Source organism: Melopsittacus undulatus, chromosome 1, assembly GCF_012275295.1.
Source record: "Melopsittacus undulatus isolate bMelUnd1 chromosome 1, bMelUnd1.mat.Z, whole genome shotgun sequence".
In the NCBI taxonomy this organism is placed as follows: Eukaryota; Metazoa; Chordata; class Aves; order Psittaciformes; family Psittaculidae; genus Melopsittacus; species Melopsittacus undulatus.
Genome location: NC_047527.1, coordinates 41,514,147 through 41,526,605, shown reverse-complemented (window position 1 = coordinate 41,526,605; position 12,459 = coordinate 41,514,147). Strand labels below are relative to the sequence as shown.

The 12,459-nt window shown below is 35.9% G+C and overlaps 1 protein-coding gene across 3 annotated transcripts in view; it reads right to left on the bottom strand.

Moving 5' to 3' along the window:
* Window positions 1-353: 353 nt before the first annotated feature.
* PCMTD1 (protein-L-isoaspartate (D-aspartate) O-methyltransferase domain containing 1) overlaps window positions 354-12,459 on the bottom strand; it is a 43,463-nt gene continuing 31,357 nt past the window's right edge. For all 3 annotated transcript variants that reach the window (XM_005152552.3, XM_031052197.2, XM_031052198.2), the window contains 3 exons: window positions 8,909-9,080; window positions 7,244-7,367; window positions 354-3,013 (listed from right to left, as the gene is read on the bottom strand). In XM_005152552.3, coding sequence (XP_005152609.1) covers window positions 2,643-3,013; window positions 7,244-7,367; window positions 8,909-9,080 — 667 coding nt within the window. In that variant the 3' untranslated portion in view covers window positions 354-2,642. The remainder of the gene's footprint in view (window positions 3,014-7,243; window positions 7,368-8,908; window positions 9,081-12,459) is intronic.

Sequence of the window (12,459 nt, the reverse complement as noted above, 5' to 3'; positions counted from 1 at the left end):
GACAGTTGCATTATTGAGGGTAAAACCAATCTCAGTATTTTGAGAGGAAAAAAAAACAACCCAACCATGAAATTCAAGTGTAGCTTTTGGGCTCTCCAGCTACATACTTCGAAAGCAGTGCTGGGTCCAAAACATTTTTTCCTGAGTCATGTGTGACATGTCATCTTCCAGCCTTTACAGAAACTTGAAATTCAGCAAGAAGGTTTATCACTCTATTTCTGAAATTCAAGAATAGCCTTTATTAAAAACTTACTGACGTAACTATGAACTGGTATCTGAATTTCCAAATAACTGAAAGTACTCGCACAGAAACGCAGAAATTCAAGGAAGCAGAAACCACAAAAAAACCCGCAAAACCGAAAAAAAGCCATTTTATTGCAACAACGTTCCCATCATCAACTGAGATGGCAAAAATTAAGTTTTAAGTCATTTTGAGTTTCTAACTTTTATTTATGTAAATATAAATTCAAGAGTGTAAAATAAATCCACATACAAAACACAGAACATTCTTTCAGTGACTCCAAAAACCCTTACATACGGAAGAACCATGACAAGTCAGCCACTGTCCATTTTTCCTAGTATACAGGCATGACAGAAAACAAATTTATTCTCCAAAAGCATCCTGTATAAAGTCCTTAAAATATTTAAGTAATATTTAGTAATCTCCTACTCCTGAGCTTATGGATGTCGATTCAAAGAAAAGGAGAGACAAAAACCATCTCAAACTTCAGGTTATTTCAACTCCATCTAAAATAATCCATTTCAAAGAAGATTATATATTCAATTCTTATAGCTGAAGCATCACAATTACTCTATTAGTATCATTATCTGGGAAAACTATTTCTTAATTAGATGTTTCTGCTTTTAAAATAAAGTCAGAATATCTCAAACAGGTTTATTCACTTACACTGTAAATACATTGCGGAAAGTAACTCCACATGCTGGTACAACAGGCCTTCATGAAGTTCCACTTAAACATTACTATGATGTACCTTAAAAAACAGGGACTACAGCATGAAATGCACCATAAAGTGTTAAATATCATGGGATTATGTATTATCTTCATCCTTGGATGCAACAAAATGCTTATGTACTTTGAAGTCAATATTGGACTGTTAGACCACATTAATACTGTCCTTTTATCAATACCTGGACTAGGAACATTTACTGTTTTAGAAAGACGGGATTATTTATTTTATTGTTATTACACCAAAAAATTGTTACCGGTATTATAAAATGTGTTGTGCAGGATATTTCAAGAGGAATGTTTTTCACTGGGTCTAACAGGCGTATGCTTCCAATGATTGTGGCTTTTAATGCATATCATGCCAAGTTCTTAATAAACAGTTTTCCCTCATTGGTTATGTTACTACAGAGTGAAGAAATAAAGATGGTAAAAGCAAACAAAGTTGAAAATGAGAACTGCAAGTAACTTCACAACTAGAAGAGGGAAAATGGTAGAAGGATTTAACTCAGCACTATTGTGGGTACCCACAGTTGCACTGCTACTCTTAGGTTTCCAAAAGATGCAAATGAGTTTATAAATATTTTTGTGCTAAGAGCCATGCTCAGAAACAAAAAGGCTAGCACAAGTCTAGCTTCCTGGAGATGCATGTTAAGTATAAAATTCAGTTACTAAAGTGCATTTGCGGAACAAATTCTAACTTCTACTATTACAGCTATCCCAATAAGCAATGCAAACTAAACTTTGTTGAAATTCTACCTCTACTTAAAAGCAGTAAATATAGATGGCTGAAATCTAAATTACAGTCTTGTACTACCAAGCATTTTGACTCAATGCTGTGAGCTGCAGAAACAAACAAAATGTACTGTCCTAAACTTCCCATAAATGAGGAGGTACCTCTAGTCAGAAATACTGAAAACGTAGAATGGAGTTAAGTATAAGCAGAGCTGAAGTAAGCATTGCTTTTTGCTTCCTATTCAATACGGTGTTTCTTTAAGGCTCTGAGAGAAGCTGTCAGTTTTTCTCAAGATCTTTTGGCAAGAGATAAACACAGAAATAGCAGGGTCATCTGACATTTCAGAACTTGTATTTTCCTATATCATTAAAGCCAGCTCATTCAGTGTCTGTATACATTTATTGCACTTGTGTTGTTGGAATACATCTATACCAACATAGTAATAATGATTGCAACAAAGCCATAGTAAAATAAAAGGGTCTGATTCGGACATCAGAGGATAAGTGTCTGCATGTTTAAAATGTTCCCCTAATAGTAATAAATACAGACAAAATGCTCATCAAGTCAGATGCACATGTTTAACAACTATTTAGCATATATAAAATTTCACTCATCCTTTTATCAATACAAATCTGTTAGGGATCAAAAAAGACTTACCATGCAAAATATTGATTAGTGCTGCATAATGGAATATATATTTCTATCAGAGTTAAAACAGCATTTTCAAAATTTAAAGAAAAATAGATTTTTAAAAAGGGATTCTATTGTTGAATGCAAGTCTTCCTTGTAGCAAAGACAAGATAGAGACAAGTTACGATTTATCGCTGTACTTCAGTCTTGATGAAAGACTAATAATTATTTGTCCACCTACCTAATAAATGCTACATTTTCAAGAATAAAAGGAACTATCAGTAGGCATTATTTCTACTTAAACCAAGTTATTTATTTCTCTCTGTAATAGGTCAAGTATGCTTTTAAAGATTCAGGTAATGGTAGACTCATAATTTTCTCTCTCAACAGATTTCGAGGAGGTTCTTCTGGCTTCAAGGCCTCACTGTGATCTTTTTCCTCCTCCTCTTTGTTATCATCTTCCATTCTTTCATCTTCTTCACTATCTAGTGGCTGAGGAATGAGCTGATTACCAACAAACACATAGGTGTTAATCCTGCGTCTGCGACATCTCCTGCGTTTTCGTTTCGGGGGAGCCTTCTGAGCAATACCCTTGGCTTTCATCTCCTCATTTATGAAGTTTCTAAGGGTGCGTCTAATATATATTCGAGCGAGGTCCTGGAGATTCCTAACAGCACATGGAGCTAAAAATGAAAAGAAATTAAGTTATACTAAGTTCCCTCTAGCACAAAAATTACTGCTTTACAGCTAAGACTGAAGCTCAAGAGTAACTGAAACTTTAGTACATGCACATGAAACAAGGGTAGAAACAGCCACCTTGACAAACCCAGTGGCACGGTCCAGAAAATTCAGAGGTCTTTTGGTAAACACACAAGAGAAGTAGAAAGCATGAACAGACTACTAACATAAATGTAAGAAAGCATACAACAAATACTGTCACCTTTTAGCACCTGGGACATCTTGGGACCTACTGCTGGCACTATTTCAAGATCAGCTAATGGGTACCAATTTCCAGCCCTGTGACACATTTGTTTAGGCAAGCGCCTTTCTTCTGCTCCCTCTTCTACTCACTATTCTTTTCCCTACTTCCTACTGAATCCAACTTATGAAGGAGGGCCATGTCAACTTCACAGCTGACCAACCAGGTAAGTCACCCAATAGCTTTGCAGTAGAAAAGGATCAAAATTACTGAAGATCTGAAGAAAAAAAAAATACACAGGAAACAAAAAGCCAAAGCCATATATTTTCCAGTGACAGAAAATGGCCTGCCCTAGACCATCTGTGGCTGACTAATTCCAAGGAAAACAAAAGCAAGAAACCAACCAACCAAAAAACCCAGCCTTCTGAACTTTCTTTCTTGTCATTTTAATTACTATACAAAGTAGCTTAAAATTAATGGGGACTAACAGCGAGAAAAAACCTAGTGGAGAAATAGTTTTGATAATCACACTCCCAGTATTGCTTTCAGCTTAAAAAACAAACAAACAAAAAAAAAAACCCAAAACACCCAACCCAAAACATTCAATGTATTTCAAGCAAAAGCTATCATTTCATACATTGACTTCAGTTGCATGCTAGTTACTCATATCTGAGACAAAATTGATGTTTATAACCATCCACACTGACTTCAGCTCATGCCAACAGAAATAAGAAGACCCCACACAACAAACTCCCAAATAAAAAAAACCGTCCCCCACCCCCAAAAAGAACCAAGACCCATTTTTTAATATTAAACCAACTCAAAATTCAAAACTAAACAAAAACCGTATCTAACCATACAAAACACATTTATAACACCAAGCTAAACAAGCGAAGATTGCAGACAGCCAGACACAATAAATGCAAGCAGAAGGCATATGAAGTTGAAGTAGTGGACTAGCAGGCATTGGTCCCATATATAGAACTGTCTAAGAGAGACTTCATAAAATCAGAAAGAAAGAAAAGTAATTGTTTCCTTCAAAAGATGATGGAATGAAATTTTGAAACACTGTGTCCCACAAAATGTTTAATAACAGCAAACTCTCAGCTTTCTTATCCTGTGAAGCAAAATAAAATACAACATTTTTAGTGCTAGTTATTATTATATGCTATTTGATAATAAGAAAATATTACTATAAAATATTTAATCATAATTTAATAATCTAAAAGGTTTAAAGACAAAGTAAGCCACTCACAGTCACATTCCAGATCATAAGCTATAACTGGTAACTACCAACAATTTTTAGTACATAAAGGCAGTCAACGCCTAAAACTCCTTCACTTATGTTCAGAAATTCCAGGCACACATACAAGGTACAAAGAAAAACAGCTTTTAGAAAGCTTCAGACTTGCTGCATTTTTTTAACTGGAGAAATTCTTGATAGGTAGAAAAGATAGTTAAGAAGTCTTAACAGTGAGACAGTCACAAAGCTTTCCTATGCAAGTATTAAAATCCATTTGAACACATATCTACTCAGAAGGATACCTAGGGAAAACTTCAAGTAACAGTAGTCTTAAGTTACACTGACATTCACGGATTTAAGCCAAAGTGACCAAGAAAGACAACACACTTTTTTTTAATTTGAGTAGTGATTTTCTCAAACTTGCTTGATGTTTGAAAACATAGTAAAATTTAACTAACCCTTTATCTAAGAAGTTTCACTTTTTCTCCATTATGATTAAAGAAAATGGAAAAAAGAAAATTAAACTTTAATAAAATCTACCATTGTGACTTACCAGGGATGTACTAGACTCATGATTAAGAGATTTTTAATACATACAGTGCACTGTGGATCAATACAAGTTTACTTCCTACAGTAAGTTGAAAGCACAACACTGCGCAATCATGTTAACATCCTGCTGAAGTGCAGAACTTTTTTGAAATGCAGAATATTTATTTTAGGAGTGCTAGTGGTGCTTGACCTTTTATTACGTATCTTACAGTCTACCCAAAGACAGAGTTTGTCCTTGCAACATGCCACACAGTGTAGCCTCTCTGGTGTTGAATAAGTCATCTTAAATCATTTACACATATGATGAGAATCTGGATGTGGTTTACTGCAAACTAGTCTCAGTTTGTCTCTGAAAGGCATTAATGAAACCATTCACTTAATGGATTTATTCATTTATTATTTTTTAATGAGAAGAACAGGATGCAATTTTTTGAAAGTTTAGTGTCCTAATGTCCGCTTCTTTCCAATTATCTAGTAGTAGTGAACTGTGTCCTAACCAATAACTAAGTTGTTTTACCAACACCTCTGCAGTTTTCTATGAGAAAAAGATCCTACTTTGGGAATGACTGGCTGACAGATATTTTACTAAGCTCTATATACATATGAGAGTTATAACTGTAATCTATATATAACACAACATCTGTGTCAGAAACCATTCAATGGTTGTCTGAAGTATGGCACAGACTCCATGTTTACTTAGTAGTAACATCTGCAATTTCTAAAGTTTACAGAAGGATGTTAGTGATGTTTACAGAAGGATAATGTTACTGGATGTGAAACAGACAGACAGTACTATATAAAAGAGAAATCTGCTAGAATTTTTATTTCCCGAGTTTCAGATCCCAACTTTTTACACTCTCCCCCTTTTTTTTTTTAAGCTTCACGATACTATTCTATGATTCCATGATACAACCAGACCAGCTTGAGCAGCAGAAAGAAGCCTAATAGATTTCATTTTACAGTGTAATTTGAAGCCTGCTTCTGAACACTACTGACCTGCATTATTTTCATTCTGAAATTCAGGAATGGTATTAAAGAACACTCAAAAATCCTCTTCTGAATTCTAGGGAACTAGACCATATAAAATCATAGTAAGACCAGAAAGTTTGGCAAGCCACCTCTGTATTTCCCTGTTATCATGATACAGCTTATCTACCATGGACTACATCTAAAGCAAAAAACAGAGGGTGGGAGAGGAGGGAGGATGAAATAGTCTTGTATTAACAAATTAATTTCAGGCATCAAAACAAAAATTACATAATTATTTGGCAGAAATAATGAAAGGAAAGGATCTTCCTTACTTTGAACAAAAAAGATAATACAGTAAGGCACTACCCTTGGCAAGCTCTCATACGCTCTCAAATAGCCTGATGGGTTTATACCTGTTTTGTTGTTAAAAAATGTGCATGGAAGTAAGAAAGAGGCAAAGATGACAGGGAATTTAGGTCCCTTCGATTATATGTAATAGAACAAAACAGGAGAGAAAAGCTGTTGTATTCCGGGTTTTTGGATTTAAGTTCCCGCAAGCCACTGAACCTCTTAGTATAATTCTACACCTAGGCCTGTCTACGCTGACAGAGAATTTCAATTCCACACCTTTATTTGACACTTCTTTCCCCCTCCCCTTATAATGTCATCATCTTGGCAACAGATGTACTTTCAGAGGCATTCAAAATGCATTTACTAACCCAATTCAAAGCACTGCAGCTACAAAGTCAACCCCAGTGACTAATAAAATACATCTAGGAATGACTAGATCAGTTGCAGACAGACACAAGCACACATCTATTAGATACTACCATACCACAGCTGCAGTTTAGGACTGCTCCTTCCATTTCAGTGCAAAGAGAAGAAATACTTTCCTTTGGAAGACCATCAGAAAGTTAGCACTCCTGACAGACTTAATAGTAGTTTGCTATTTTATCTATACCACCCTAGAAATAAAAAACCTGAACTAGTAAGGAAAAGAAGACTGGAAAAATAAGCTAGAAGCACTATAGTTTTAGCTCAGGATATTAACTGTTTAGCAACACAGAACATGTACCAGGAGCACAAAAGCATATGCTTTGCAAAGCTGTACGTTCCTGTTCTTTCACTTTATGTCTGCACAGCACAGTCTCTCCAATTCCAACCAACCACCAGTAGGCACTTTAGCAACCCATCAAAGGGAGCTTAAAAGGAGTGAGCACAAACGACACTTACGCAGTCCCACAGTGTCATGCTTGCCGTTGTCATTTCTGTTTGGTTGCACTAGTGGAGCAAACGAAACAGCAAGGATATTTTTACTTTCCCACGTGTTCTGTCCCGTTCTCAAGATTTGTGTTAGCTGCGTAAAAACAAAAATAAATTAAATCAGTGGTTACAGTTTTGCTGTACTCAATACTATTCAGACTGGTGTTCAAACACACTGGTATTTTGAGCTGCTTCAGATTTATAAAGGCTATCTTAGACAGTTTTGATTTCTTATACCTTGGACTTTCATATATCTTGAAATACTACATAGTACATTCAGAGTACTGAATATGGTTCTTTGGCAATGGGAAGAGATGAAACCAGAAAATTAAGGCCCAAGGTTAAGTTGTTTTCTCTGATTTTGTCCAGAAATTCACAGAGTACTTTCAATTGGAGGCAAACTCTGGAGTCCCACCTCCTGCTTGAACAAGACCAACTTCGAAGGTAAGCTTTTCCAATTAAACTAAAAAGAGATTTCCTAGGATTGAGATTCCCCAGTCTGTCTAGGCTACATGCTGTAGTGTACAACCACTTTCATTATGAAAAACTGTCTACCCTACAGGATACATGCTGCCATCTGTAACATTCTTTCAGTCTAATCTGCACCTGTGAGAACTGGATTCCTATCTACTAGGTAAATTCTCCAACCCTTTAGGAAGCCAGGTCAGGAATTAAATGCTCCCTTAGCTGTTTCACCACAGGCTAGATTAACTGAGATAATTCAGCTGCTCCTTCTACTTTACATGCTCTACCCCCCTAACCATTTGTATATAATATAGAAATGGTCACAGTTTTAATTTGGTTTCAAACTGTGACTACTTCTAAGGAGGATTCCATCAATTTCAACTTACAGTATCTTAGGCCACTAAAAAATTATGAAACTGAATCATGCAGGCTATGTTTAAATTACTTTAAATTAATTATGTTTTAAATTATGTTGAGAAAGCAGATACATGATATGATTTTTTTCTGAAAGATAAAACTAGCATGCTTATCTACAACAATTTTAGCAATTATCTGTATCAACTAAAGTCACAATGTGTTTTTCTCAATTTCTCTATGAGTGAAACTGGGAGAATAACAACTTTCCTTTGAAAAGCCTTTTGAGATTTAAGAAGTAAAGCTGATAAGTGTTAAGTATTAGTAAGTAATACACCTGTCTGAAAAACATTTAATCTAACATTTTGCAACACTGAAATCTGATGAAAATTATGTCATATTTTCATTTTTTTCCCTCCCCTTACAATGTCCCACAATTCACAACTATTTCATATTTATCAAAAATAAATTCTCTTGGTTTAGAGAATGGTTTCTTTGTTTTAAAGTTATGACTGAAAATAACTGCAGCAGAGAAATTTCAAAGCAGTTTTCGGACTGGTGCAATACACTGAAAATACTATGAATGGACTTCTAGTATCACTGAAGACAGCTCTGCCACAGGCTTTGTTGGAAACAGGATATTGATGCCTTCCTACAAGTTTAAAAGAAAAGGTTCACGACTTCATTAAAAAGACTAGCATCTGCTTAACTGCAACAAACACACTGAATCAAGATATTAGTTGAACATTAAAAGCATTCCTTAAATTATGTATTTTTCATACTAAAAGATAAAAAGGGAAATTGTCACTAAGTCACCTGATCTTCTATAGGCATTACTAAAATGCCTCCAACTTTCAATAATATTTTCATGTAGTTTTCATGGTCTTTCTGGACTCCAGCTCCACAGTAAATCCGGTCATACTGATGACTGTCTGAGGCTATTTCCAAACAATTACCAACCACAAAGGCAGGTTCACAGAACTCAAATCTAAGGGGAAGAAAAAAAAAAGAAAAAAAAAAAAAAGACGGGACAAATTTCAAATTAGGATCTTTAAGAAAAGCCAGTCCAGATAAAGACAGAAAAGTATCTTTCATGTTTTCCTTTATGTAATGAAGAAAGATTAGCATACATACTTTAAAAGTCTGTATTAAGGCAATGCTACTTTGAAAATAACCTCTTTTTCTTTTTTCTGCCACATCAGGGACCAAAGAAAAAACTCTTAAGCAGTTATAATTATATATTATGAAAAAAAGAAAAGGCCTCAAAGCATCATCAGACTTCCCACCTGCAAATACGCTTGTCTAATGGAACCTGACAAGCTGTACAGTAAAAGCCTTTACAACAGTACATTCATCAACAACGTACAATACCCAGGCTGTTGAATAAATACTGAAAGTTCAATACCCCCACCCCCATTTTTGAAAGCCCGTAAAGCAAGGAGAAACAAAAAAACAAAACAGAAAAATATTAATGATCTCAGAAGCATCTATTCTAATTTTCATCAGCAAATGAAAGTTACCCAAACTGCTTTTAAGTGGACCTAAATTTATACAGAAGTTGGAAGGACTGAAAGTACACTTTGTCACTGTATAAAATACCAAAGGATGGTTGTAGAGCACATAGCATTAGTGCCAAAGCTGCATATAATCTCCATTACACTGATACTTTGACATTTTTCAAACCTCTGCAGCACCTTACTGCTTCAGCGGTGACATCTGAACAGAAGTAATTTACCTTTTTGACAAAGATTTCCTTCAGCAAGGAACTTTACATTTTCCCCAAGGACTTTAAAATTAAGAAGAGAGGTTACAGAGCTACTTATAGAAGGGATTTATGGCTTTCTTTGGAGGGGGACAGAAAAAGAAAGTATAAGTTAACACCTTGAAGTTTCATGAAATAGTTGATAAACTTCATCCAGCAGTATTCAAATCCAATGCATCTCAAACTTCATCCAGAAGGAATGATTTCTTTTCTAAAAACTTATTCAAATATAGGTTGTCACTGTATTTGACAATGGTGACTTTCCAGCTGACTGTCATCAGAAAAGAGTTGTTTTACTTGCCTAGCAGTAGCAAATCCCAGTACACCACCTGGTAACATTCAAAACTATTTCTTCAGTTACAGCAAAACTTGGCAGCTATCATTGCTTAGGGACGCTGACTAGAAGGCTTGGCTGACTTTCCAATCTCCAACACTGCCATTAACAAATGCAAGTTCTATTAAACTGAAGTTTTTTCTGGAGCCATATTTTTCCCCAAGAATCCAGGATGCTTGACCCTGAAAATAATACTTTATTCAGAATAAAGACAGACAATAGAATCCTTTACCAACTACTGCATAGTAGTCATGTTATATGTGGCCATCAGTCCATAATGCCGTTTCCTTTTCTAAATCCAGAGGAAAAGCTGAAAGCTACAAACACATGTGGTAGATTAAAGAAACGAAACAGGTGCAGGGAGGGAAGTGGGGAATGACTGCCTTGCTGTACGCATCTGGGCAGTTAGCCCAGCCTGAACTGTGGCTGAAGCAATTTCAGATTAACACAGGAAGACCTAGAAATACATTAGGCAAGGTTAAATGCTGTGAGGAAATTGAAACCGAAGGCACTGATTGACTGCGCTAAAGAAGCAATCTCATTTCATAAGCACTTGCACTATCATGTGGCTTTCTACATTCAGTGAAGGTCAATCAGGCAGTTCATGCTACAGCTTTAATTTCAGGTTGCCTGCAGTTTAAAAGTCAAGCATCACCACATCAATTTGATTTTAAAGTTTGAGTAAAGTACCTTTGTGGGCTTCAAAAATACAAGACAGAGAGGGTGGGAGGCAAGGAGAGAGAGAACATGGTACTTTTCTAAAATGCAGTTTTAAATCTAGAGATAGTCTCTGGATAGTTATAGAAAAATTAAGACAACCTGTCTGCCTAACTGCGAAACTCACAATTAGTTCTGATCTTCTCAGAATGCTCATTTAAAAGATGGCAAACTTACCACCAAATACTCCTAACTTCTTCCTCTGGTAAAAACTACCCTAAGGCTCTTGAAGCCAATGGTCTCACACCCTCTTAAAACAAGCAGGAACACCAAACTCCCCAAGGAATCAAAAATACAAGACAAAACAAAACCCCACAAAATATTCCCGGGACACAAAATACTCTATACACAAGCTGCGGATGAAAATCCACAGTGGTCTTTACAAACATTGTAGAAGCTAAAGGTAATTTCTCATTTAGCTCCACAGCTTGCAACCAGAATTGGCTTGAAGGGCAAATGAAGGCACAGAAGCAATTTCTGTATTACACCTGTAAGAATGAGATGGGTTAAACACTACAGAACAGCTCTGCCTATGGAAAAAAATTTGGCTGGACTGTGCTCCCATTTTTAGCACTTCTGTGGAGACAGAAGGCTTAGGACCCAAAAGGCTGGTTATTTATTAGTCCATTTACTTCAAAAAAATACCCCTTCCAAATAGTTTCAGCTAATTTCAACCCAGCTTGTCAACAGCTGGAGTTTCAACAAAAGACTCATTTCCCACAGCAAACCTAAACACTGCATGGACTGGAGTATATGTAATTCCTGAAGACATCTCTTTAGTCCATGGCAGATAAAAAAAATTAGGGTGTCTCCTCATCAGCTTCCCTGGCCATACAGTGGTAACAGGTATGGCTACACTAGTAAGCTAGTTGCCCACTCAACCATATGCAATTCAGTAATTGCCCTATGTAGTTTTCCTGTTGTCCAGAAAGCTAAAAGTAAAAGAAATGGAAGTAAAAGCTCATTCACTGCCTCTGGTCACAGCAGTAGTTCAGTCAAAAGCCCACCCTCTTCAATCATGCTTCCCACAAAAACAACTGCTTCACATGTTATGGTATGAGCAGTGACAAAATACCAGCAATAAAGGCATACAGAGATCATAGTTAGTAGAGTATTATGGGCTTTTCAAACCTAATTAAGTCATACAATTGCAAACCTTACTCCTCCACACTCCCCTGTAACGTTAACCTCACCAGTGATGCCACAAGTCTCTTTCCCCACTCCTTGAATTTTCAACTGATTCCATTATTACAAAGATATGCATCTGAATTAAAAAGAGCTGATAAATGCAACTAATCCAGTAATTTGTGATGACCTTCTAACAGAGACTGAAGTATAATTTTGAGAATGTTCTTTCTACTAACTTCCCCAAATAATTTTCAAAATAAGCAAAGTTAATTTCAGCTTATTCAAACATAAAAAAAGACTCCATCATTTGACCAGCAAATTATCTAAAACTTAAATACGAAGATACTGCAAATACAAGGGAGTAAGCAATTTGAAGAATACCTGCCAGCAGCATCACAAGCCTGTTAGTCTTACAGTATGAAAGTC